Genomic DNA, 26,252 nt, shown 5'->3' with positions numbered 1-26,252 from the left:
GCAGTAGAAAGTAAAACCACTTCTTCAAAAGAGATCATGGACTTGGTTTAAAACGCCACACTTTGTGATTTATGACCCACAATAAAGTCAAACTTCAACTTTGGCGACCTGTGGTTTAAAGAATATCTGTTTCAGTTCGACACAAAGCTCAGTTACAGCTTTCAAGGCGAGGAAAGAAAAACATTTTTGTTATTCAGACTTCCAGGCTTCCTGTTAACTTAAGGTTGCGCAATGGCTTCGTTTGAACATGGCAGGTCGAATAAAGTATTTATAGCTGTGAGAAGTGGAGGTGGCAGTGCTGCAGAAAGGCAGTGAGATGGAACATAATAGTATAAAGAATGAAAGGTGCTTTGAGCCCTCTCTCAGAGGCCGATGAATTTTAAAATGTATTTTGCAAGTAGAGGACTTAATTAATGACCATGTGCATGAGGGACGCTCACTCCCACAAGTGGATCTCCTAATAAAACTTCTCATATTTCATCATTTATTAGAGAGAACATATAATTCTACAGCCTGCTACCTACAGAGACAAAGTTTATAAAAGGATGATCTAAGTTTCACTTTTAGTTGATTGTTAAAAAGTTAACTTTGCCAATTTGTCTTTCTTTTTCTAGTAACGACTGGTCAATGCATTTCAAGTTTTAGTATTTATACAATAAGGGCTCACAGAAATTAACTTTAAAAACACAAATCATTGCTGACAGTGGCAGTGACTCTCAACTGTGTTGATTTTTTTGTGGTTCAATGGGGTTTCTACCCAGTGGGAATAACATAACAAATCACCAAAGACACCGTTTAAATGAATGGCAGCCAAGTAGGAGAAAACAGTCCAGAGGGTTGACCCAACACCCAACAGAGACGGGACAGAAACAGAAACAGACAGCTCCCACTGTGACACTGGCACTTCAGTGGAGAGCCCCGTCTTCACTGTCACTGCTGCAGACAGGCCTGCCTCTCCCGCAGCTCTGAGGATTCACATCACTGTGATCCGGACCGAACGCGCCGCCGTCCTGCTGGGGACGAGCGGACAGACAGAGGTCAGCTCTGTCGGTGCAGACATGCGGTTTTCCTAGTGAGGGTTCAGTAAAATATTGATCCAATAAACTTCATATGTTCACAAAAAATGACTGAAAATAGAATAACTTATATGGTGATGACATGTTTGTCTGTAACGTCTGAGGAAACTAATCGTTTTCAGTAAATGTTCTGAATAAAGATACATTACTTTATATAATGATCACACCATGAAAACAAAACTTTTTTTATTTTTTTAAAGAAAAGCAGATTTATGAAAGAGAACAAGGTGTAACTTTGAGCATTAGTCAAAGTTTGTAAGAGTTTTTCCTTCTTACACATTGTGTACATTTTCACCTCTAACCTTTTCTATCACTGCACCAAGTATGTTTGGTCTGGTGAAAATATCTTAATAAACTTGAAATAAGACAAAACCAACTTACAAGTAACTGTGCAACAAGATATTGGTGTTTAAGTCAATTATTCCTTAATATTGATGAAAAAGTACTTAGAAGTGAAATAATCTGCCATATTATAACAAGATGTTTTCCTATATAACAAAATGAGAAAATATAAGTTCCCATAGATACAGCTCTGGAAAAAAATAAGAGCCCACTGCAGTGAAAACCTCCTGGTTATTCCACCAAATATTGATTCCTGAACTCTTCCTAAGGTCTAAAAGCACTGCATCCTTTTGTTATTTTGACCATTTCTCATTTTCTGCAAATAAAGACATGTCAGTAGTTCATAGAATAAAACAACAATGTTCAGTTTATTCAAACATTTACCTATAGAAAGTAAAATCAGAGAAACTGATCATTTTAAGTGGTCTTAATTCTATTCCAAAACTGTATAATAACATGTTATTATAGGTTATAATATGGAAAAAAAGGATTTGCTCCACTGGCAGATTATTTAACTTAGAAAAAGTACTTTTTTATCAATATTAAGAGATTATTGACTAAATCTAAGCTTTTATCGTATGATGAAAAGTTACTTGAAAGTTAGTTTTGTCTTTTCTTTAATGTGTAGAAACGAGACCAAAAGTACTTAGTAAGGTTTTGTTTTTGCAATGATAGAAAAGGTCAGAGGTGAATATCTGCACAGAAAGTGTCTGAAGACTTTTGCATCGTTGCACGTGTGGCCACAGCTTCGCATGTGGGCCGCCTGGCCTTTGGGGACTTAACATAATCCGGGTTGCCATATTAGAGTAGATGTCAGAGGGGCCACGGGCCATAGGTTGCCAGATTGGGTTTTGGCTAAGTGAAGTTTGTGGGATTCTGGACACTGATAGACAGATCCGATAACCACAGGCGGAGAGCAAAAGAAGGGGATTTAGAAAGCAACCGTTGACCTCTGCTGATGGGGTCAAGCTGTTCATTAAAGAATTGGTGGCATGTGCCTTTATCAGTCATTTCCAGTCCTCACCACTGATCCTCTTTATCCGTCTCTGTCTCACTGGGCTTCATTTTGTAAAGAGGCCTCACACACATGTACAAAGACAGCAATCGCACTCAAAGAGTTTGGCATCTCTCTGCGTTCTCTGGTCTCTGCCTCGCATTGCTGCAGTACATATTGGCTGGTTCTCTGCAATCCTGCGGAGCTCGGTAAAACAAACAGGCTCAGGGACCTAATCAAAGCATCAGTGCAAGTCAAACTACTTTTCACTTGGCCTCTTATCTTTCACAGCTGCTGTAGCAACCAAGGGCACAAAAGGAAGGACAACCGGAGAAGACATGAAAGGAACAAAAGCACTTGCAGAGACTGGCATAATTCTGAGCAAACCCAGCACATTATGTAAACCTCCTCAACTTGCCTGCATGTTTACAACTGTGACACCTTTGCTCTGATACAAGTTTGCATTCTGCATTTCAGATAAATAGATATAAACAGAGGTGGGTTTTGCTTTCAGGTGTGAAACGCTCCTCAGCTGCTCTTCTCGCTCCGTTTCAGGGCCGGATGAGTGAAAGCTCTCATCTGTCTCTGGCAGCAAAACAACATTTGAAGCTTTTCTAAAACTGAGGAAAAGTGAAAGTCCCTCCCACACAGGGCAGAGGGATTGCAGCAATGAGAGACGGTGAGCGAGTTGAATAACACTCCAAATACTGACGCTGCTTTTAGAGGGATTCACTTAAAAACATGGTATGATGCAAAAGAAGCCTGCAGCATTGACTTTAGTTGCTGCATCTGCATGTGTGAGATCTCACTTAAGTCAACACACATTGATGGTGCATTTAAAGAAATACAAAATTCAGTGCAAGGACTGGCTGTAAAGCTGAATTATTACAATTATGTGGTTTTTTCCAATCAACAACAAACAGGTTCTGATTGAAAAATTTACAATTCATAAAATCCACATTAGAGCTAAAACAATTATACACTTTTTCAATAGTAATTATTTTTCCTTTTGTGGTTAAAAAAAAATCCATCTCACTTAGCTTACTCTGAATTTGTATTTCAAACGTAAGGCTTTAGTAAATAGCACTTCTGTAGACAAATGGTTTAAAGGGTAAACTTGTAAATATAAATTCTCAGAGGAAATTCACACTTTAGTCAGACACTAAAAAAATCAACACAGGTTAAAAACTCAGATGTTATGAATTCAGTCTGGTACTATTCCACAAAATTTAAATTTTCTTTTTTTTCCAACTTCAAGTTTCAACAAAAACTTTGTAATTTTTTAACAGATTATCTGCCTGCAAGTTTATTTGCCAGCTTGTTCTTTGTCACATGTGTCAAACTGGAGGCCCGTGGGCCAAATCCAGTCCACCGTAGCTTTTTATGTGGCCCTCTAGACTCCAGACTGAATATTAAGTGTGCTTAAATTTCATGTTACCAATGCAGTTTTTATCTGTTTACTGCCAAATGATATCAATTAATCCCTCCAGCTTCTTGAGAATATTATGACTTAATGCTGATATCCACTGTTTCCTGCTACATTGCTGTAATAGGACATTACACAAATTAATTGTTAGCGTAAATTTTGTGTTATGGTCATACTATGGAGTGCACAATCATGACTTAAACAGTCGACCATCATAGACGGTACAGCAAGTCAGAAGCTGTTCACAAAGTGCTGTGATACGCATACTGATAAAAAAGTTAACTAGAAAGTAAAAAGCAAAAGGCAGCATAAGTAACAAGGATAACTGCAGCCTTGTGAAGCAAAGCCTGCTCAAGAATTTGTGAGAGAGAGGATAAGCCACTCCTGAAGCAAAGACAGGGACTGGACTTTTGCTGATTCCTGGAGGAATAAAATCCAACCTACCTCAGAAAGGGTTGGGAATCTATGGAGCGACATGGAAGATGAGCAGCAACAGACAACAATACAGACAATGCAACCTGGACTTCCTCAGCAACTCAGACTAATTGCCACCATATTATGCAGCATTGATGTAGTAGTTCTTCTAAAAGTAGCCCAGACCAAGTATTGAGTGTGCAGTATGACAAAATACAACACTTGAATTATGTTGAATTGTTTTAAATAGATCAATATCTTGTATTGATTTACTTTATTTAACCAGGTCGAAGCCAGATTAAAATCTAAATCTCATTTGCAAGCGGCAAAAAATCTGCCCAGGTACTGAATTAAAAAGAGTTTTCTAATTTACTGAGATGTATCTGTACAAAGGAATGACTTCATACATAAGAAGACAGTTTAAAAAAGTCACAGTTTAGTGCTAATTAAATTGATTTTTCACTTGTGCTTTTGTGATTTAAAAAAAATTATTCCACATACTGATAATGTCACACCTTCAAAATCTTAATGTAAAGTCATTAAGATTCAAATACATTTGACAACTTTTGCTAATTACAAATGATGTGAGAAGCTTCTTAATGATTTCAAAAAGAATGTAAACTGGTAAGATTAACACAAACAATTATTATTTTTAAAGTTCATTAAAGCTGTTAACTGCACGAACCGTCCATCCTTCAAAAATATTCGAAGCTCCAATTTAGTACAACATTCATAACCATGATGAACGGATGTCAACCTCTGGCTTTAAGAAAAGGAAAAAGCTTCAACAATCCAGTGATTTAGTGGTTCCAGCAGACAGCAAATTTTCATAACCAACTTTTGTTAAAAAGTTACAACCATTTATAAAACTGAATAGTTATTATGAACTTTCACAAGGTAGGAGAGGGTTCTTTGAATTTATCTCATTATGTTAAAAATTCATATGCGCCAGTATTGAATCATGAATGTTTGGCAATCTGAACATGTTCTACATCTGGAGACCCTGGCAAACCTTTCTACCACCCACACAGGTGTTTTCGCTCTCTTTACATGATTAGATCTCTTCAAAAGGTTTGATTGACACGTCTCTGATTCTGCTGTTTCTCCAGAGAAAATGAAAAAATGTCTCAGGCAATCGCTGCTGAAATATTATCTCCCTAATGAGGGTCCGGTGCCGAATAGTTTGCATATTGTAAGAAAAGTAATGAAAAGAATGAAGAGCCCAGTGGCGTAATTTTAGTGAGTTGGTACAATCAGAGACTAGAAAAGCTTGCTATAATTTTGGGAACTGGAAACAAAGATTATTCTTCTACTTCCATTTCCATTTTTTTTGTAAGTTTGCTTCCTGTTCTTTAAATGGGTTTTGGTTCAGCAGAAAGAAGAAAAAAATCTTCCGAGGCTGATAAGATGAGCAAATCATTATATTTCTTTTGCTTTTATTTGTTTGAACAATTGGTTTTTAATATATTTTGGTTTGTTTTTGAATCATGCAACAGATTACACTATAATTACATCCCTAAATGCATATTTTCCTGCATTTCAATGCTGTGCAGATTACGCTCCACGCTTAAAATGCAAGAAATAAAAAAATGCAAATCATAAGAAAAACTATGTTTGGGTTAATGGTATTCCATTTATTTTTGTCCAAGCTGTTCAGACTGAAATGGCACATTATTTAGTCACCATACCTTCACATCACACCTCTGAAATAAAGTGAGAGAAATGTTGGTTTCCCCCCTCACACAGTAGCACATCGCATCTTCACATAGATGAAAACAGATTGGATGTATGTGGAAGAGTGTGAATGCACTTGAATGTGTTTTGACAGATTTACCTCTCTTCTCTTCCGAGTTTTATGTACCTCTGGTGTCTGCTTCCCGCACTATAAATTAATACACTTTCTTCTTAGAGTAGAGGCATTGAAACGTGTGGAATTGATGTAATGCAATATTACACAATATAATCTAGATTATATTTTCTTTTAGGTTGACAAGTTCAGGACACAGAAGCATAGCAATGCACAGTATTGAGACTTATGCGTTAACAACGTACTTCTTCCTCTTTCCTATTCCTCATTTAAAGTATGAAATTAACAGGTTGAACCTTCTCGCCTTGCAGTATTAAGTTTTAATATCATTTCACAATTGGTCAAATTTCATCCAAATCTTCGACAAAAAAGCAGCATCATTATGAAGGGGAAATAAAATGAGACATGCTTTAAACTATGGTGTGCATTTGTTGAAGAAAATCTACTCCAACCAATTGAACCTTCAGAAGCCTCTTATTTATGCACCAGGATCTACTTGTGAGTAGTTTATCTTCAGCTTACATTAAAGGCCGTAAAGTTAGAGAAAATCAAGGAACAAACAGCAACATGAAGACTGAGAAACAGAGCAGGCATGTCAGGAATAAAGATGTAGGGATTTTAAAAAAGTATTGAAATCCATAAAACTAGATCTCAAGTTATTATCGTAGCAGCGTCAAATTTAACCCATCTTCTGAAAATGCAAACTTTATTGCAAACCTACCAAAACATAAATATCCACCCAAACTGACAGATAGGGAGAGGATTAACTGGAGAAACATTTAGGAGACCAAAAATGCATCACAAGAGACGTGATAGGCCAAGTAAAATGCATTAACACTGTGCATCCAAATGACATATTTGATCAGTTGTAGAGTGACTTAAACTTATGAAAAGTGGTGGAAAATTTGTGCTGAGAACTGTGAGAATCTTAAGTGTTGCATTGTTGTTGCGATTTTAAAAATACCACAGCATGTTTTCCAAATAACATTCCTATTTCTGCAGAGTCGAGAACAAACTTTGACTGTAGTCACAGCTGCAGGGCTTTTTGGGGCTTTCCCAGTTTTTTCTGTATTTAGCTCCATCCAATACAGCTTTCACACCAGAAACACGTTGCTTGAAACTCACACAGTTTTTCAGCATAAATTAAGGCTTGTAAATGATCTTACCTTCCAGTGATGAGGAGGAAGAGCGTGAGGATGATGAGAAGGGTGAACCCACCGACTGCTGCTGTTACAATGACCAACACCTGGCCCTGATCAGAAGCCATGTCTGAAGCTGAAGGTTTGGAAAAAGCAGAAAGAAAACAGAGCGATAAATGAGACGTTTAGGAAAGAACAAGTAAACAAAAAAATACAACAGAAAACTGAGAAGAAATAAGACATTTTAAAACACAATGCGGCACTCGTACAGCGTTCACATTGATGGACAGATATTATTGACAGATATTTGCTCGGCTCTTTGTAGAGTCCTAAAAAACTGTCAGCTTTTCTTACTGGAATGATTCATTTGCCTGCTGCTGGTTAATTAATTTTATTCATTCATGAAATTGTGATTTAGTCCATGATGATTTGTTAAAATTGGGCCCATTTGATATTCATGATTTTCCTTTTTCTGTGTCTTGTCACAAGGCTAACGAATCCCAGATAATTGAAAGATGATTGCTATTACCAAACTTATTTCTATAATATTTCACGCTTAATGAATATGAATTAGAGATGGTGGGGCATGGTGATTAAGTCTTGTGTGGGTGTATGTAGGTGTAATGCCAAGAGCATGGAAAGCATGTGTATGAAATGTGTCCCTTTCACTTAATAAAAATAATTACACAGCACCCTGGGAGAGGATGAGTGAAAGTGATGACGGTCAGGCCACATATGACAGATCTCAGCCCAACACACTCTTCACATCTAAACAGATGCATTAGATTGACAGTGCTGGAATGAGGTCCAGCCAAAGAGGAGCGACGCAGCAACAACAGATGACAAGCGAAAGACAAAGGAGATAAAGACAAAGAAAGAAGTGACAGAAACACGTGCAGCTGGAAAAAAAACCCGAGCGCAGCGACACTGACTGACAGACAGACAGACAGACAGACAGACAGAGTGACAGAGAGGGAGAGAGCGGCAGGGGCCAAACCTGCCGCCTCTTTTAGATAAAAGGCCAGGCAGTACAAAGGCTTGGCCGTGCAGCCTCTGATCTGCAGATAAAGCCAAACTCTGCAGCTTTGGAAGCAGAGAGCCGCTGTGAAGCCAAATCACCTCTTTCTCAATAAAACCTGACCCAACATAAAAGGGCAGCTGGACCTTTGTATTTTATGAGCGCGCAATGAAGCTACAACTGACGAAAACATACAAGGAACGCTGTGATTCAAAACACACCGAACACAATAGGAGTCGTGTCAGTTTCCCTTGATGACTGTGTTTAGTTATTAGTTTCTGTGGTTTAAATTACGGTAAATTAAATTCACTCTGAAGGAAATCCAGGGTTTTAGCTGTGCAAAGAAAAACTCTGTAGTAAGACGTAGAAAAATTCTTAATGTCCTTTTGCCTTTAAAACTGAGCTTTAGTTTATGAAGAAGACATCAAATATTTGAGCTTCACCAGGTGAAAGTAAGCAACAATAAAAAAAATTAGGGTCTTAAGAGTCAGTGTAGAAATCTGCAGTTTTTAAAGCAATTTTCTTTGCAGGAAGTTTTGGTTTTTTGTAACAAACACAGATTTGTTAAAAAGAAATCATCTGACAATTTTTTTTAGGAAAATTTATGTCCCTTCTGCATTTTTTACATCAATTTTTGTAACTGATTTTCTACTTGCTAGCTTTCTTTTTAAAAGATACTCCCAAAAAACTGTTTTTTTATTTCTTAATTTTTTTTCCCACTTTGTTTGTTAAAAATAAAAAGCATATCATTATATCACTACATTTGGAGATAAAATACTATTATTTGTTATAGGTATAAGATGACCAATAACATTCACACTGTGCTGTTTGCTAAAGAAAACATTTGAACTCATCTATGTATGTTTTACATTAAGGAATAGTGTAGTAGCGTTCTTCCAGCTAGCTAACTCGCAGCAACAGGTGAGGGAGGGGCAGTAGCTTCTCATCAAAACGACAAAGTGAAGGTGTGTTTTTGAAAACTTAATGTTAAAAAGAGTTTGTTATATTTTGATACTGGAAACAAACTTGTGCCAAGTTTGTGTCAGGAGCAGGTGAAGCTCTTACAACAAAATATTGTTCATCCAAAAACAAAATAATTATTCCTCCTTCAAAGTTTGGTTTCCGTTTGTATTCTCTAATGTTTCTGATGGTTTTCCTTCAACCACATGTGTCAAATCCTCGAGGGCTCAATTGTGTCGAACACCTGATTTACACAATTGGGTAATTAGCAGGACTCTGTGGATCTTAAGTACATCAGAAGGTAAATGTTTTTATGTGAACAGGTTGGAGTTGGAACAAAACTTGGCCCTCGAGGCCTGGAGTTTGACATCATTGCTGTAAACGAAAGGAGACTTTTAGGGAAGTTAGTAGAAAAGTGAACTTAGATAAGATTCCTAGAGCTACAAGAGTCTCTGGTGGGATGTTAATTGATAAATCATCATATACGTCGCCGCTTGCAGACCAGCTGTGTTTCGTTGTCTCCTTTTACTTTTACTTCCTTCAGCTTCACACTTCTAGAAAAGCTTAGCACAACAACTGCTGGGCATAGACTCCATTGCATCACTGCATGTTTGTGCAGTTTTTTAATTTAGAGGACACATTATATAACCTTGATTTTATCGTAATCTTGCTGTAGCAGCTCGCTGTGCTGCAGTGGCTCTAGTTTATAAATGAGAATGAACAAAAGTGTAGATCAAAGGTCTGAAACTTCAGTCTTGGAGTACCACTGGCAGTCTTCTGCTGGATGCATTTTTGCTCATCTGAATTAAATGAAAAGTTAATGATCACACTTTTTGCAAAATGTCCTGACATGGAGCGGGGAGAAACATCATCCTTTTGATTGAGGAGGAATGTAACGAAAAGCTGCATTCCTGCAGGACAGTGGCAGTCTAGGACCAGCGTTGCTGACCTCTGCTGTAGATTTTGCAGCAGAGGTCAGCAAAGATTGTACTTTATTGAATCTATTTATTTTTTGTTATCATTTCTTCCTTTATACAATGTTATTTTGTACTGCTTGTGTAAAATAACATTGTTTTTATTTTACGCTATATTGATCAACACACTGCAAAAACACTAAATCTTATTGAGTATTTGGTTGAATATCTTAATACACATGAAATAACTTTTTAGCAAGATATAGACACTTGTTTGATTTGTTCTATGTATCGCCAAAAAGATAGATTTAAGTAAGTTTGTCTTATTTCAAGTGTACAAAGTTGTTTGCACTAGAAACTAGAATAAAAATCATTTGGTAAAATTTAGAGACTGTTGCCCAAGTTACTCCCCCTTCCTGACTTTATATATGTAAATGTCTTTTTGTGTATTAATGTAATATTTTTATTCTTGAATTTAAAGATAAGTACATAGTTGATGAAATGTCACATTTATGGTAACCACTTGGAATAATACCAAATAGTTTTCTTTGCTCAGCGTCTTTCCCACATTGTGTTGAAACAGTTACATTTGCTTCGTGACAGCACCTGTACAGTACAAGAGCATTTGTATAAAAATGTATTCATTGTATTTGTGACCTTCAGGCTGTGAGTTGCCCTGGATGCTCCTCCAGGCAACATGAACTTTATTTGACTCTGAGCTGCTGTTTACAGCAAGAATTTTATATTCCTGACTTTGGAATAAAAAGAGAAAATGACAAAAAAACAGCAAAGTTGAGATTTTAATGAAGCATCGTCAGAGAATGACAGTTTTAGTCAAAGCTGTGACCAAGTTTTGTTGTCCAAAAAGAGCAAGTGAAAGTTTTAAATAATCAGTTCTCCAAATTTTACCTTTTAACGTCTTTATTGCAAAAAAAAAAGTCTGTTTGAGACAACCAATGAACAGGTTTACATTTTAATATTTGCAACAAATAGTGAGTACTCACAGTCACCTGTAGTTTGGTATTCATATTTCGGTGAGTAGGAGCTGAATCCACCAGCTGTCCGGGTGCGAACGCTGAAGATGTACCAGGTTGCTGGTTTTAAACCTGAGACGATCACACTGGGAGCTCTGGTGTGTGTTGACGAGAAGCTCAGCTGCTCTTGTTGCTAAAAGGACAAAGTGGAGAAATAATTAAAAAAATATTTCAGCAAATAAAAACCGGTTTTAAGGAGATTTTATTCGTTTCAATTTGGCCCTCTTCCCACAATCCCTGGTCTTTTAGAGCGACGCTTACCCTAATCAAAATCATGGTAAACAGTTTTGTCAAATTACTGTCACATTCACTGCAGCTCAGTGACAGATGTTGAATGAGGGAGTGGCAACAAGAAGTGCCTTCTAGGCTGCATTCAAGCTCGCTTTCTGAGCCCTATTGGGAACACGAAATGACAGCGAAGAGATAATTTTGTCACAAAACTGTATGACAAACACTTTACCAGATGTTCTGTATAATAACTATTGCTGTGAATAGATAAGTCGAAGACATTCAAGAGACATGAAATGGAAGATGACACTTTTTATTAGACTTTTAGGCAATATTTTACACATATTAACATATTGAAAATAACGACATTAAAAAAAACTTGAGAAATGTGTGTTGGTGCTACTTGTAAACACTCTTTGATAAGTTTTTATGAGTTGGAGATTTGCACAGTTATAAGTTTTGCATGCACTGAAGAATATTCATTATTTCATATGGATGCTGACATCAGTCATTGTGGAAGTTATGCCAAAAACTATGGCTTGAACTTTTACATATATGCGTGCAATACGGCTTGTGCATCTGCTCGAGAAGAAACCATTTTCTTCACCTTTAAGCACTAAATAATTATGCACAAACATAACATCATTAAGCCACGTTTGTGTTGATAATTAGCTGATTTTCTGAAATGTTCAAAGAGGCTCTTGTCTTCCATCTATGTGCACAACTCAGTTCTTAATGTTTAGTGAATTACTTGGCTAATTGTTAGAATATTTTTTGTATGCGTCAATTAGTGGATGTTTCAATTGATTTATGATGATAGAAAGGAAATTCTTTCTGTTTGTTGAGATGCAGAATCACAGCAGGACGTCACATCCTTTCTGATCCTCCGCAAAGCCTTTTACAGTAAAACTTTGATCTAAATTTCAAATAATCCTTCAAGTAATAATCTGGCGGTTCAGTCCTCATTTAGGTACCGCTGGTACTATCTCCACTGTTTATATAAATCCCATTTATTACTTAAATTATTAAGAAAATTGCAGAATTTACTTTGCAGTCCTTTAACCTTTTGCTGCACAGTAGTGATTAATTATTCGAATTTTCAGAGTGCCGGGCATCAATTTGGGGAATGTGACAGCTGAGTGTCTAAGAAGTCATTCCTTAAACCATCTCAAAGAAAATGTGAAGCCATAAATAGGCTTGTAAAAACTAATCAAAGTCTGGATCACACTTCAAATTTAATTTGACCTTTAGATCATGCAAGGACCTCAATGTTTCGCAAGAAGCCTTTAATTTTCCAATCTATGAACGTTTACATGATTATCCTTGCCTAGTTAGTATTGGTAATTTGTGTTTTTAAATATTAATGCCTCTTAAAGATTGGTTTACACTGCTGTAAATTGGTTGTGAATTCAATAAAATGTACTTTAAGTTTTATTGACTGCAGCATTCAAGGTGTAGTAGCACTCAAAAATTTGGAATTGGAAATAAATCTAAGAAATTTGGAAACCTAAAACTTCAAGTTAAACTACTGGTAGTTTTTTTAATGCTTGCTTGGTGGTGAAAGGCGCTATTCTGCTTACAGAGGTTGACTGGTCTGCAGTTTTTCAACTCTTTCTAACTGCAGAACAGGACATTTATATGCACAAAAAAAAAAAAAATCTTTCGGCACCAGCATTATCTTCTTTAGCAGCTTGAGCTGCAGTGGCTGGCCTTTTGGACTGGATTACATGTGCCAATGAGCCATGCCCACCGATGACCCTGTCTCTTACTCACCACTGTACTTTCATTGGGCCACTTTTGACAGATACTGACCACTGTAGACTGAGAAGAGCCTAGAAGAGCAGCAGTTTTAAGTAATGACTCAATTGCTTAGCCGTTTCAGTTTGGAAATGAACTTTTCTGAAATAAATGTGCTTTCCATTTCTCTTTCTTCTAGCACATGAGAACAAAAATAGTTCCTTGCAGGTAACAAAAGCCATGATAAAGAAGTATTCTGTGTTTTTCACCCTACCAGTCAGTGGTTATGATAAACTCAACTGATGTTTATATATTTTAAAAACAAGAGAAATATTTTCAAGTATAGCTCAGGATTCTCAGGTATGAATACATGTTATTGTGAGAATGTCAGTGATTTTCACTTCTTTGTGCATCAAATAATGATAAGAAAATTACACCCAATTTGTGTCTACACACTTTTAAAACTATAACAAATCATTGGCAGTGTGTGTTGCAGTGTTTCTCCTATAAAGTTGGATTTTACTTTATACATTCGGTGTGATTTTCACCTTTTATGCTGACATTCACAGTGAAAGATAGTAATGGCTGTCGCATCATGTGAAAAGAGAGCCATCAGTATTATGAAAGGTTGCTCAGCATGCAGCTGCAAAGCACTCGCTTTATAAAGCAGGAGAATAACTTTCATAACCATACTTTTTATTAAAATGTAAATATTTGCTCAAGGTAAGTTACCAGAGACTTGTATCAAGAATGTGAAAACATGCCAGCATTAGCTTAGCAATTTAGCAAACTAAATGAAAACATCATAGTCAGCAAGAGGAAGATGTGAGTTTCTTAAGGACTGTTACTGTGCTGAGAAACATTTCATAAGGAAGGGATAATAGTCATGCAAAAGAAGTGTGACAGTCTACCTTTTCATAGTATTTGACTTCATAGTCAATGATGGGAAGTGTTGTTTCTTCGGGCTGCTGCCAGGAGAGAGCGATGCTGTTTGGAGAAGCCCAGTCCTTCTTTACAGCTCCCACCAGAGATGGACCTGTTCAGTAAACATACCAAGCAGACATCATTTATTGCGTGCTGACTCTATTGACATTGCTGATAAAACGTTCTAAGGCTGCGTGTCGGGGCTGTTGGGTAGAAAGCCTACACAGAGCGTGAGCGGGATCAGCAAATATCGGCTGCAAAAATGAATTTGTTTAGCCGTCTAATGAATTCACCTATCTGCTTTAATGAGTCAGGCTCAAACAAAAACTAAAAACACAAAATTCTGAACATTTTTTTGTTTTGGCATTTCTCTATTGGCTCTATCAATGTAATGATAGAGGAGAATACTTCCAAACAGACACCAATAAATTGTTCTTTATTCAATATCCATAAGGTACGTCTGCAACCTGCAATGCAGTTTATTCTTAACAATAAATGGATAATTTTGAAAGTGATTTGAAGTAAATGAAAATGAATGTCAGTACAACTCACCTTGAACTCTTGCATTTCACTGTCATCTTTGTTGTTGATATTTTAAAAACTGTAGGTAGAAAGCAACTATGAAAGTTTTGTTAAACTCTGAGGTCAGATTTTCCTTTTCTTTTCCTTCAGAACAGACGTGAGAGCAAGCTCATATTTTGTTTAATTAATTTCTTTTCATTTGCAAAATCCATTCTCTATTTTTCAAACATTTTACACAACCTTGAATTTTTTGAAAACAAAACTAAAAGTTACTTTATGTCCAAATAAGTCTATAAAACTCGTTGCCAGTTTTTCTTTCAAAACTTTAACTCCCAACATCTGCTTTCAATTAGATTTGAATGTTTTGTCAAACATATGAGTAGGCTCAGATATAAAGCATTACTTTGTAGATTTAGTTGCAAGGTTTGGGTGATTTTTCCATCTGGCTGGTTAATATTTTTACCTGGCCTCTTAGTTTCAGTGAGCAGCCGTGTCTTGGTTTGCTCTCGATGGTTTGAACAGTGGCTTTGGGATTTTCAAAGTTTGGGATATTGCTAATAATCTAATCCTTCTTTGAGCTTTTTGCCCAACTTTAATTCTGCAATTTCTGGTGCTTTCCTTGGTCTTCATGATGTTTGTGGACAAATATGCTCTCAAAAAAATCTCAAAAACTTTTACAATACACCTGGACTTTTACTAAAAGTAGCACAAAGTTGTTTTGGGGTAGGAAGACGTCTTCCCACTATACTTTTGAGATATTTTTAAAACTCTTTTCATATTTATGTCACACTCATGCACTAATATGTGAAGCTCTGTTACAGAAATCCTACTAAAATGCATTGAAGTTCGTAGTGTGACAAAAAGTGAAAATGTTTAAAGGGTATAAAATTGTTGCAAGGCACTGTGCATGACTACATACTGTGATGATGCACTCTCTCAAAATGTCTGTCTGTTAGCTAACTTAGGCTAATTGCATACAAATGTTAGCATTTAACTCTCTTTCATGCACAGATTCACAGAGCTACCATTGTGGCAAAGTCTCTTAGTGAAGTAAATGTTTAACATGATAAAATGGCAATGAATAGTGAGGAGGTTGCAAAAAGAAATAGTGAAATATACAGATTCTATTCAGTGCTTAAGAAGCACCATTGGTTGACGCTGTTTAGTGAAAATTGCCATATGATCATGTAGTTACCAACATTTCTGACTCAAAAGGTTTCAATCATCAGTCTCTGTGTGATAACTTTATCTGGTTTCAATCAAAAATATGTTGAGCAAGGCATGCTTATTTTTCTTGTAGTGAACTGCTTTATGGATTTCTTCTGGATAAATAATTGCATTTTGCTCCCAGGAGACACAAGTTAGCAGATGAAACAGCTTTATTAACATATATTCTATCATCTAGTAAATATAGCTTACTCGTTACGTGAATGCAAGTATAAACTTGCTTTTTTTTAATGCAAACCCAAAGGAAAACTTAACCCTCTGTCAATATTTTTCATGTGCCTGGTTGAAGATGTTTTGCAGATGTCACAAAGACATCTGGGAAATGTACGCTCTTAAGAGGAAAAGAGAAAACATTAATGTGGAGGAATATTGGGGTAGGTTATAGTTGGCTGTGGGTTTGAGCTTGTTAGATGTTAAAAATGTCTGATGGAAGCTAGATTAGAAAAAAAAAATCCTCTTTTTAGACTCCCTGCAGGCTTTCTCTTTCACCCGAGTTATTTAAAATCAATTTCTTTTGTTCAGTATGAAAAAGAGTGAAATAATGAGTAAAAACTGGATAGAACTAGATAAAAATGCTGCTATTCACATAAATTAAAAAACACCTGCCTGTGTCTTTAATTCCAGGAAGAGCTGAAATATGTTACATTGCACACAAAAAGAAACTGCAGTTCAATATTGCTCTTTGAAAAAATTATATCTAACTTTGAAGTTAAACTGTATTTATAAAATATATCCACAAAAACTGAGATAATGTTGCAGGACAGATTTTTTGTAGTTTTACCCAATCGTGTTAAAATATTATGATTTAGTTTGTTGGGCTAGAGATATTGGTGGCCACCATTTTTATTGAATATAAATATATGTTTCAGATTTATTATTTGAATCTAAGAGGTAGGAGAAAGTAGGTAGCTCTTAAGTTGCTATATTTTTTATTTGGTTCAATTGAATTCAATTGTCAATGTTTTTTGTGTGTCCAAGATGCCACCTGTCTCTGGAAAACAGTTTATTCATGACTCTGCAACGACAAACAGGGTAAAAATGTAGGAAGGATGGGATAAAAAAAAATCATTAATCATATGTTATTTGTTGAGTAATTTATATCACAAAAAGTAGATATCTGAACCAAAATTACTCAAATTAGATTATTCTTAGCTTGTCATTTTGCAGGTTATTTGAAGACAACATGCAGAAAAATGAAACATATCTAACTCTCTAAGAAAATCAAAAACTGAGCTTCAATCAACTATTTTTTTGTAAAATGTTGGGGTGACGTGTCGCGAATTAGTGCTATAAAAATAAACTCAATATCCATGAAATAAGCCAAGTCAACATGATTGATAAAGTGCTGGTAGTGTAACACAGAGGTGTGGGATCCAGAGTAGAGAAACAGCCGCGTTCACATTATTAAATGTGTTTTAATGCATGGCTTCTCCTTAATAACCCGTTCTTTAATAGGCTTTTTAAAATTTCTTAAGTAGTCTGAAATGCTAGCAAAACTTGACCAAAACAAAGCCATGCGTGACTTGAAACAGCTTATATTATTAGCATAGTCATTAAGCTCAAAGGGCAGAGTGTGTCTCTGTGTGTGTAAGTCTACATGCGTGCATATGAGAGGGGCTTTTTTTTGTCTTAAAAACAATATGAAGCAGCTGAAGTAGAAAATAATTCCCTACTTTACAGGAAATAAAATCAGCCAAAGCTACTGACATCCTATTATGTGTTATTAATACTTATTACCTCTAATATGACCAGTTCACTCCTCCTCGCCTATTCAAGATAACAGAGAAAATTCATCTCGGGGGATTTTATCTGATCTAACAGTGTAATGAAGCGCTCTGCTAAAGCCCCGACATTACAGGATTCTTTCCCCCCTTCTTCTGCTGCCCGTGCCAGTTGGGCGCAACTGCGGTGGTTTGTGGTGAAAGTCATGTTGTGGATCCGTCAAACTGAGGCGCAGCAAGACCACTGGCATCTGCTGTTAGCATATTGGCTCCCGATAGGAAACAATAAACACAGCCTAAGTTTAATCTCCCTCTGACTAGCAGATTCAAATGAGCCCTCCGCTGTGGCTCCCACATAATTCACAAAAATAAACGAGGGAGCTACGAGACTCCCAAGAGAAGAGAGCACACAAGAGTTGAAAGCTGGGACGTGACAAAACAATATGTTTGCTGGAGACTATTGTCCGTCTGGAAGGAAATAATTGCCAGCAGAAATGTGGAGGCTCACTCTGGATGTCAAAACAGAGCTCGCCATGAACATTTTGATTTTCCAGCCCACACTATAGCGCAAGAGAAACAATAATTCTCCAAAATATGTCATTTAATTAAGAGTCCAAATTAGGAGATCCAAAGATCTATACTAATCAAATATTTGTATTCACGAGTTTTGGTTCACAACATGAAATGGTGGAGTTACTACCACTTCAATAGATGTGTTTTGTTTTTCTTCATTTATTTTCCTCCTGAATTGTTTTTTTTCCCCATGCAATGGACGTGTGCTCAGCGTCAGTGACTTTCTTAAAGGCTTTTCTCTTATCAACCCAGCTCTCCATGATCTGAAGAAGTAAACCTTCAGATACACAGTGATTGAGAACAGACAGCCTGCCAGGCTAAGACTGACCTGAGACAGACAGAAGCACGATTTCAAAAAGATGCTGACAAACCTTCCGGTTGATAAAGATGGACGTGAGTTACCGCTTAGCAGAAAACGTGCTGGTTTCATGAAAATTCAACAGCAAACGCCTGACCAAAGCAAAGGACTCCTTTTAGTCCTACTGGAGTGACTCTGGTCCGATGTTAGTTTCTGTGCTAGTGCAAAGACAGCTTCCACTGCGCATGATGAAATATATTTGGTGTTTGAAATAATAAAAACGACAGGCATAAGCATTTTTAGAGAGTTTCTCAAGTACTTATGGATTCCAGCTATTCTTGGGTGGATGTGGCCGCAAAAACCAGGGTCCACTGTAGAAGTTGTAGTACTGCTTTTTAAAACTAAATGCATCTTAAATTAAATGGAATAATGAATCTATCTTCCGTCGCTTGCTGGATAATTTTCATTCCTACTATCGATCATGAATAAATCATAATTCTAAGAACAAGGTTTTGTGTCGGAGAAGGGGGCGTACTGTTCAGCAGCTTCAACTTTTCCTACTTTTGTAAACACTTTCCTCAGTCACTGACACTTTGAGGACACAAATACACACATCAATTGCCTTTAATGATTCCATTTGAGGGTTATTAAACCTGCTACATGAAATCTGCCGAAGGAACTCCCCATCTTTCTCCTGTATGAAGGAGACAGAAAAGCCATTAGAAACATAAGTCAATTATGATGCCCCATGGATGGATTTTTCAGTCAACCGTGGTTAAGTTCAACGTAAACTAATGGGGAGTCTTTAAATGAGCTTGACCTGCATATGATTTTAATTAGCTTTCCTACCCTAAAGGCTTCCATTAACTGTTTAAAAAAATCAATAGAGCCAGTATTGATGCCGTGTGGGAGCCTAAACGATGTCCTAACAGATTGAATGCTGATAAAGAGATGGCGTGAAAGAGAAACACATATGGAAGCTGTTGTTTACAGCGGTCATATTGATGCGTCTCTTTTGTGTAGGTGTTTGATGGTTCCTTTTCTCATGTCGGGTCCAATCTGACCTTTCACAGGAGGATACTGTTTGTGTAACCAATCACATGAACGTTAACGACAGCATTGCAAACTTTGATTATAGTTTGATTGAATTTAATTTGAATTTGTTCAATTTGAAAACATTCGGCTCAATTCCCAACACTGCCTGCCAATGTCAGGTACGTGAGGTGATTCGGAAGCGCCTTACTCCGTCTACAATGTTGCTTACGGGACTACAAGTAATCAGCTTGAGGAAAATCACATTTATCGAATGTGTTATGTCTCTGTGAGTAAAAGCAAGCCTGTGGGTTTTTGCGTGCTAATAACACAAACCATAAGCAAAACTGAAATGACATGCACTCTAATTTAGGGAGCATCATCATTACACTTCATTAAGTCTGGAGGTTACCTCCAATGCATTGTGGGTCATGCGCTGTGTGTTATAAACTCCAATCTTACATGGAAACAGCAGAAGCCTGACAAAAGCCAAATAAACCGTTGGGCTTAATTATAGAGTGGTTATGAAACTTAACTCAAACAAGTGACAGCGCAAACAAATGCAATAACCGATACTGTCACTGTGTGACTCTTTGATTATGTTTAGAAAAACATTCACATTCTCAGTTTTTCACCTTTTGGTTTGTCCATTTTTAGCTGTTTTCTCATGTGATATAAAAATGTTGATGGCAATATCTGTGCTTATGAGCAGGGAAGGCAACGGACGACCAATCAATTAACCTTTTAATAATTTTAAAAAAGACGAATGTAAAAAAAAAAAAAAACTGAGAAGAACCGTGCTTGGTGAAACAGACAATTTAATAATCTGTGTAGAAGTGGATTTTGTGATACAATTTTTTTTAAATGCAGGTATTTTCACAACTATCCACTGGAGAGCAAGTATTTCCTGTCTGGTCTAGGGATCCCCGAGGTTTCCCCACTAAAATACAAAAAACTACTGAGGTACGTAAAGGATGGATGGATTGTTAAATGCCACATATTGCGCTTCCTTAAGAAATACAAAGAGAAATTATTTGTTTGAAGGAGTGTGCATACGACTGACACCTGTTATGAACATAAAGGAGTCTTCATGAATGGCTATGACTCATGTCAGGAAGTGTCATGTGGTAAATAATGACACTTTTAATGCAATGTTGTACTAAACGCTGCATTAAAAGTCCACTGAAATGACCAATTTTGCATTATTTGGTAAATAATCATTTTTATTGCAAAAAATTTGCATTAAAAGTTCATTGAACGTGTCAATTTTGCATTAAAAGTATTATTTATTGAATGACACTTCATGACAATGTCTTCAAATAAAGCGTTACCAAAATAATTAAAGAAATATTGAAATACTGCCTTTACATCAGTCATTTTTTGGTGCTTCTGATCAAGATTATCCTTGCCATTATACTTTATATATACATGTAATTAATATGTCTGCTTTCATTTCATTCCATTGTAGCTTCACATTTCTCAGAGTAATTTGTTCAGCAATCTCTCACACAATCTCTGGCCCCTCTGTGGTTATACAGACCGTCTTCTTCTGATGCCTCTTTACTGCTCCTCAGATAAGAAAAATAGATGAGATTACTTTGACTCTGAATAGCTGTCATCCAAATCTTAAGTGAGATAGTTTCATGTTATCCTGTGGCACACCTGCTATCCACCTCCGATACGGTGGCTGCCTTTCTCATGACGGTGTCGAAAAGCTCAATAGAGCCCAGATGGTTGCTTTAACAACTTTGTGCGCCATTTATTATGTGTATCTGCTGAGTACAGGGAGTTAAAAGGTAATTAAAATCATCAGTCATGCAACAAAAGCAGAGGTTGTTGCTGTTAAAGGGAGAAGGGAAAGTATTTCGGTGAGGTTTGGACTATTTTCTGCTCCAGGTTTCAGTGTGGGTCGGAAACAAGAAAGTTACAAAGAAAAAAAGTGGAATGTTTGCAAAAACCTTACTACGTTTTAACAGTCATCCTTTCATTGACAGCTGCCACTAAAGCAGAGAAAAGGGATTAAATGACAAAGTGGAACAAAATGTTGCCTATGTAGGGAAGACTTATGTGTTGGCTAGGCTGTCTACCACTACCAGGTCCTGTCTTTAATAAGGTCCCAGCTTGCCACTGATCCCTCTTGTTTCCACTTAATGGGGAAGTGGAGAGGCAATGATGTGTGAGAAAGGCCAGTGAAACTGGTCCTATACTGGCCCACCATAATCAATACTCATTTGGCCTCTACCTCTCTTTCCCCAAAAGTAATTAATGAGAAGAGCAGACGTATCTGGCTGCTGACAGCTGATTTCCCTGCCGGTCCCTGTCCTCAGCAACCTGTCCATTTCTCATGCTTTTATTTAAAAGCTTCATTATCCTTGAAACCAAGCATCCAGTATTGGAAAGTGATGCAAATATAGGCTGACAAGAATGATAGGGTGCATAATTCTGCATCTGTGAGAATCAAAAGGCGAAAGAAGAGAGGAAATGAGACGGTAGTTTAAGATACTATCTTTAGCAGAGAGCATATAATTTTATAATTTGTATTATTCCTTGTTTTTAAGTTTGAATTTTGTGCTAAAATACCTATTTTGGTATTTTAATCTATTACGTTAACAACCCTTTTCTGAAAGCTGTTCTTTTTCTTTCTGGGTTTACCAACAAATTTATCACCACTTCCATCAGATTGTCATTATTTTGAGCTACATTTTGCTTATTATTGAATGCCAACTTGGTTTAGTGAATTTATTCACACTTGTAGATCAGAGAGCGAAGATACAAAGGACATATCATTTGAAAAATATATAAAAAAACAACAATTTCAGTTCTCCCAGAAGATGCTTGTTCACGCAGAGATATAATCTTTGTTGAAAAGCAACTTTGACTTGTTACATTAAAAATAGAGCAATAATCAAACATGAGCACAGAATATAAACTTTGGGTAGTTTGAAATTCTCTCCTCATCTCCTCTCCCAGTGGGAGTGCACAGAGAGAGGAACGAAGTGCTGCAGCAGCGGAGATACAGTATAAATAGCAGCCGACCCTGGTGTAGCACCCACAGCAGACTTACTGCAGTGGAACACGCTTTCCTATGGAGCAAATTTCAAGCAGAGCCATCTATACACACACCAGCTGTCAGAGTAACTCATCCTGAAGTTAAACACTCAACTATTACACAGTTTAGTGAAGAGGTCACAACAGGAGAAAAAAAAAAGAAATGCTGGAAGGTTGTGTTCTTATATTTTCATGTCAAACAATGAGAGCCTAACGATAAAAGTGAGTGATTTGCCAAGTTTAACATAAAGTTATCAATCAGGGGTTAAATAAACCGAGATGAATCCAGTTAAAAATACAATGTGAGAGTAGTCTTGATCATCTGCATACACCTGATTATACAGTGAAACTGTAAGACCTTATGCAAATTGCCTTTACGGTGAGTCTTATATAAATGCAGATGGAGATTTCAGGTTGAACTTCTGCCATTATGATTTAGTTAAAGGATTGATAATAATGCAGTTTCATTTAAAAGAAGCGGACCAACAAAAGACATTGGCAGCTGATTTATTGAACTCTCAGAAGACAATGGGTCGGTATTCTTCAAAGGAAGTTCTGTGCGAAGACTGAAGAGCAGTTTGAGATGCGAGTTAAGAGGGAGGAAACTTCGGAGGACATCCATCAGGATTGCAGAACAATGAATCCAATCAGTCTGTATTAATGAGGCAATGCTTAAAATAGTGCTCGTTGTGAGGTGAAGTCAGGGGAAATGATCTTTGCGTGAGGGGAAAAGCGTCCTGATAAAAGTCTCAGCATAAATCATTTTCTGGGGTAGAAAGAGCTAATCTCTATCCCTTCAAACTCCCCACCTGCTCTGAGCACTGCTGAATAGCGATCTGTGGGAAAAGCTATTCTTAACACTGACTGGTGAATGGGTGACTTACTGTATGTCTGGAGGACTCTATAGGAGCTGACTGGGCATGTACTATATGATCCTATATCCCACAATGCTGTAGGTATTTTAGTGAAGACCCCAAACATTGAAGCATGGCAGTCTGAGCCCCCAAACAGACCAATTATTATCAGAAGGTTTTGAGTAACATTACCTCTCGTTTGACACTTCAAATACGACGGTAAGTATTTTAAGAGGAAATGGATATTATGATAACTTTGCCAGGTACAAAGGTCTGAAAATGTAACTTATAGTTTGTAGCTAGGATGCCTGTAAAATATTTACAACCCTTCGATTCTAGAGATATTTTATCCCTCAGTGAATTATTGGTTATTACATGAACAATTTAGTCAACAACAAAAGTATTCTGAAGGAATTTTACAATTTGCAGATTCAATTAACATCCAGTTCTAAAAAAATACGAGTCCATATTTAACTCTTATCAGTCTAATTTATGTCGATACCTTCCAGTCATGTAGATCAAGTTACAGTAAGAGGAAAAGATATTTTGAAAATCAAGTTTATTTCTGTTGCACATTTCAGCAACGAGGCAGGTCAAAGTGCTTTACATCATAAAAATACAGTCAACAATTGAAGAATTAAGTTTTGTCATTAATATTGATTAATGTTTCATTTACGATGCTTCAAAAGCGGCTATAAACAGGTGTGTTTTCAGTCTAGATTTAAAGGAACTCGGTGTTTCTGCTGTTTTGCAGTTTTCTGGAAGTTTGTTCTAGATTTTTGGTGCGTAGAAGCTGAATGTTGCTTCTCCATGTGCGGTTCTGGGGTTTGCAAAACACACCATCCCCCCAAAAATTAATTAAGAAGTAATCATTGTTGACATAAAATTTTTAAAATATTTTTAAAGCTTGAAAAAAAATATTTCCCAAGATTACTTGAAAGGAACTTGGAGGTTTGCCTCCTTGGAAGATAAACCAGAGTACGCTACACACGTCCTTGCAGTTTATTAGCAATGACTTTGGCTGCAGCCCTCCTGTCGGGTAAAAACCACCTGAAGCAGGTGGGTATTTGTATGCAGCATCCAGCCAACCAGAATACAAATCAACAAGTAAAAGGACACCGTTTTTACAGATCTCCCAACTGAGCACAGCTGCGATAACCCGCCCCTTCCTAACATACTGTTTGAATTTGTTGAACTCAGCTCAAGTGCGGCTTGATCTTCCACACCTCAAGTGTTACACTAATGAAATTCCTCAGGCATTTTCATCAAAATGCAAAGCTGAAAATCGTCCCCTCTTGTGTTAGGATTGTTTAACCTGGCATCTGTTGTTTGTGACCACCAATTCAGCATTTCCATGTAAGTGGGTTTATGAATATGTGCTGCAGGAGCAGGTCAAAGGCACTGGTATTACGAGGTGCTGAAGGTCAAATAATGGGCATAGTTGAACAGATGCCTCAGGTTAAATGAACCCCCATGGGAAGCAGGTGAAATAAACTTCCCAATGAGCGAAGTAAGCAAACACCTGCCTAAAGGATAATCGCAGCGAGGCACACTCTGCTTAAACCAACAACCTCTATTAGCAACTCAGTCATATTAGCAACTCGGTTCTTCATGATCCAAGGTTGGGCCATTGATACTTAAAACAGTGGATGTATTAATCACACTGTAGCAGAAGTTCAATACCTTGTGCATTGTGCTGCAAATGTGACTTTATCCTCCCCTTAACTGTTTGTGCGCTGACAGCAGTGCACCTGATAAGTCCTTTTGACCACATTGGGCTGACCTGAGATGGATAGTATTTACCTTTCTTCAAATGCTAATCTACTTTAATGTAGACCTTTATTGAGACACAGAGAGCAGCAACTACTGGTCCAAGTTTTCTGCACTGCTCTGGCAGCTTTTTCCTCCCCAATAAAGCAATGTACTGAAAACACAGCAATAAATAAATAATCCACATTTTTCTCTATGTCAGATATGCACAAGTTAATTTTGATGCAAGATTCCTGTTATTTATTATATTAAATGGAGCTCAAACGAGGTTTCCGTTATTAAAAATACAGCACTGCAGGCAAAAGTGACCCATTTATGACTTTTTCATGGTTGTCTGAACAGCCAGATTTCAATCTTTTCACCCCCACAAAATATCATATTTGTGCCACTTTGTGTAGTAATCTGAAGTAATCTGATGATATGTATGTTGGTCTGACTGCGGTCGCTTTTACTTAGTAGCATGAATAATGCTACTAAGCATGTGAAAAAGTCAGATTTCAGCAAAAAATGAGAACACCTGTCAATCTAGAAAACCAAGGGAACTTAAAGTCTAACTTTTTTAAAAGAGTGTAATTGGTACTGCTCTACTAATGAGCAGGGTAAATTTTGAACACAACTCCTGTGATGCTGCCCCACTTTAGAAAATTCACATTTTTGCTGTGTGGGTTTGGATTTAATCTGCAGCCAAACAAGGACAAATAGATGGACCAAAGCTTATCTCAGAACCAGTCTGATTTTCCCTGGACAACCTGCAGAGAATATAACCATCTGCTTGCCTATTAGCCAGCAAGTCATCCTCCCAAGCCTTGCCAACCTTGGCCCCAACGTCACTGCCCCGCTCGTTACCTTCCCGGTGCCACTACATGGCGTCCTAATTCCAGTCGAGCGAAGGTGTGGATCAGCCTCGGTATGCTGCCATCTGGGGCTGTTTGACTTTGGAAGCAGAATTTTGACCTGGCGACTGTGGATTCAAAATGGGTCAGTGACCACCCTCCTTGTATTGTCTTATACCTCCCACCATCTCCATTCATTCATGGGGTTAAATAACAGCAAAAAAGAATGTCACTGTCCAGCACTTGCAATAGGATATGGGACATTAGTTTAAGGAATTATGAAACTGGGAATATTGTCTCTTCCTGCTTTGTTCATACTTCTAAAATTTAACACTTTTGTAACATCCTCAAACCTGAATGC

The 26,252-nt window shown here is 37.2% G+C and overlaps 1 protein-coding gene across 1 annotated transcript in view; it reads right to left on the bottom strand.

The window, feature by feature from the left end:
* LOC129361075 (ephrin type-A receptor 6-like) overlaps window positions 1-26,252 on the bottom strand; it is a 164,073-nt gene that overhangs the window by 25,080 nt on the left and 112,741 nt on the right. Inside the window, exons 6-8 of the mRNA XM_055031720.1 lie at window positions 14,001-14,125; window positions 11,095-11,257; window positions 7,226-7,334 (exon numbers count right to left, since the gene is read on the bottom strand). Of these exons, the coding sequence (XP_054887695.1) occupies window positions 7,226-7,334; window positions 11,095-11,257; window positions 14,001-14,125 (397 nt within the window). The remainder of the gene's footprint in view (window positions 1-7,225; window positions 7,335-11,094; window positions 11,258-14,000; window positions 14,126-26,252) is intronic.

Source organism: Poeciliopsis prolifica, unplaced genomic scaffold (assembly GCF_027474105.1).
Source record: "Poeciliopsis prolifica strain line A6 unplaced genomic scaffold, Auburn_PproV2 SCAFFOLD007, whole genome shotgun sequence".
NCBI lineage: Eukaryota > Metazoa > Chordata > Actinopteri > Cyprinodontiformes > Poeciliidae > Poeciliopsis > Poeciliopsis prolifica.
Note: the sequence above shows the minus strand (reverse complement) of the source record. Positions and strands in the feature narration are given on the sequence as shown.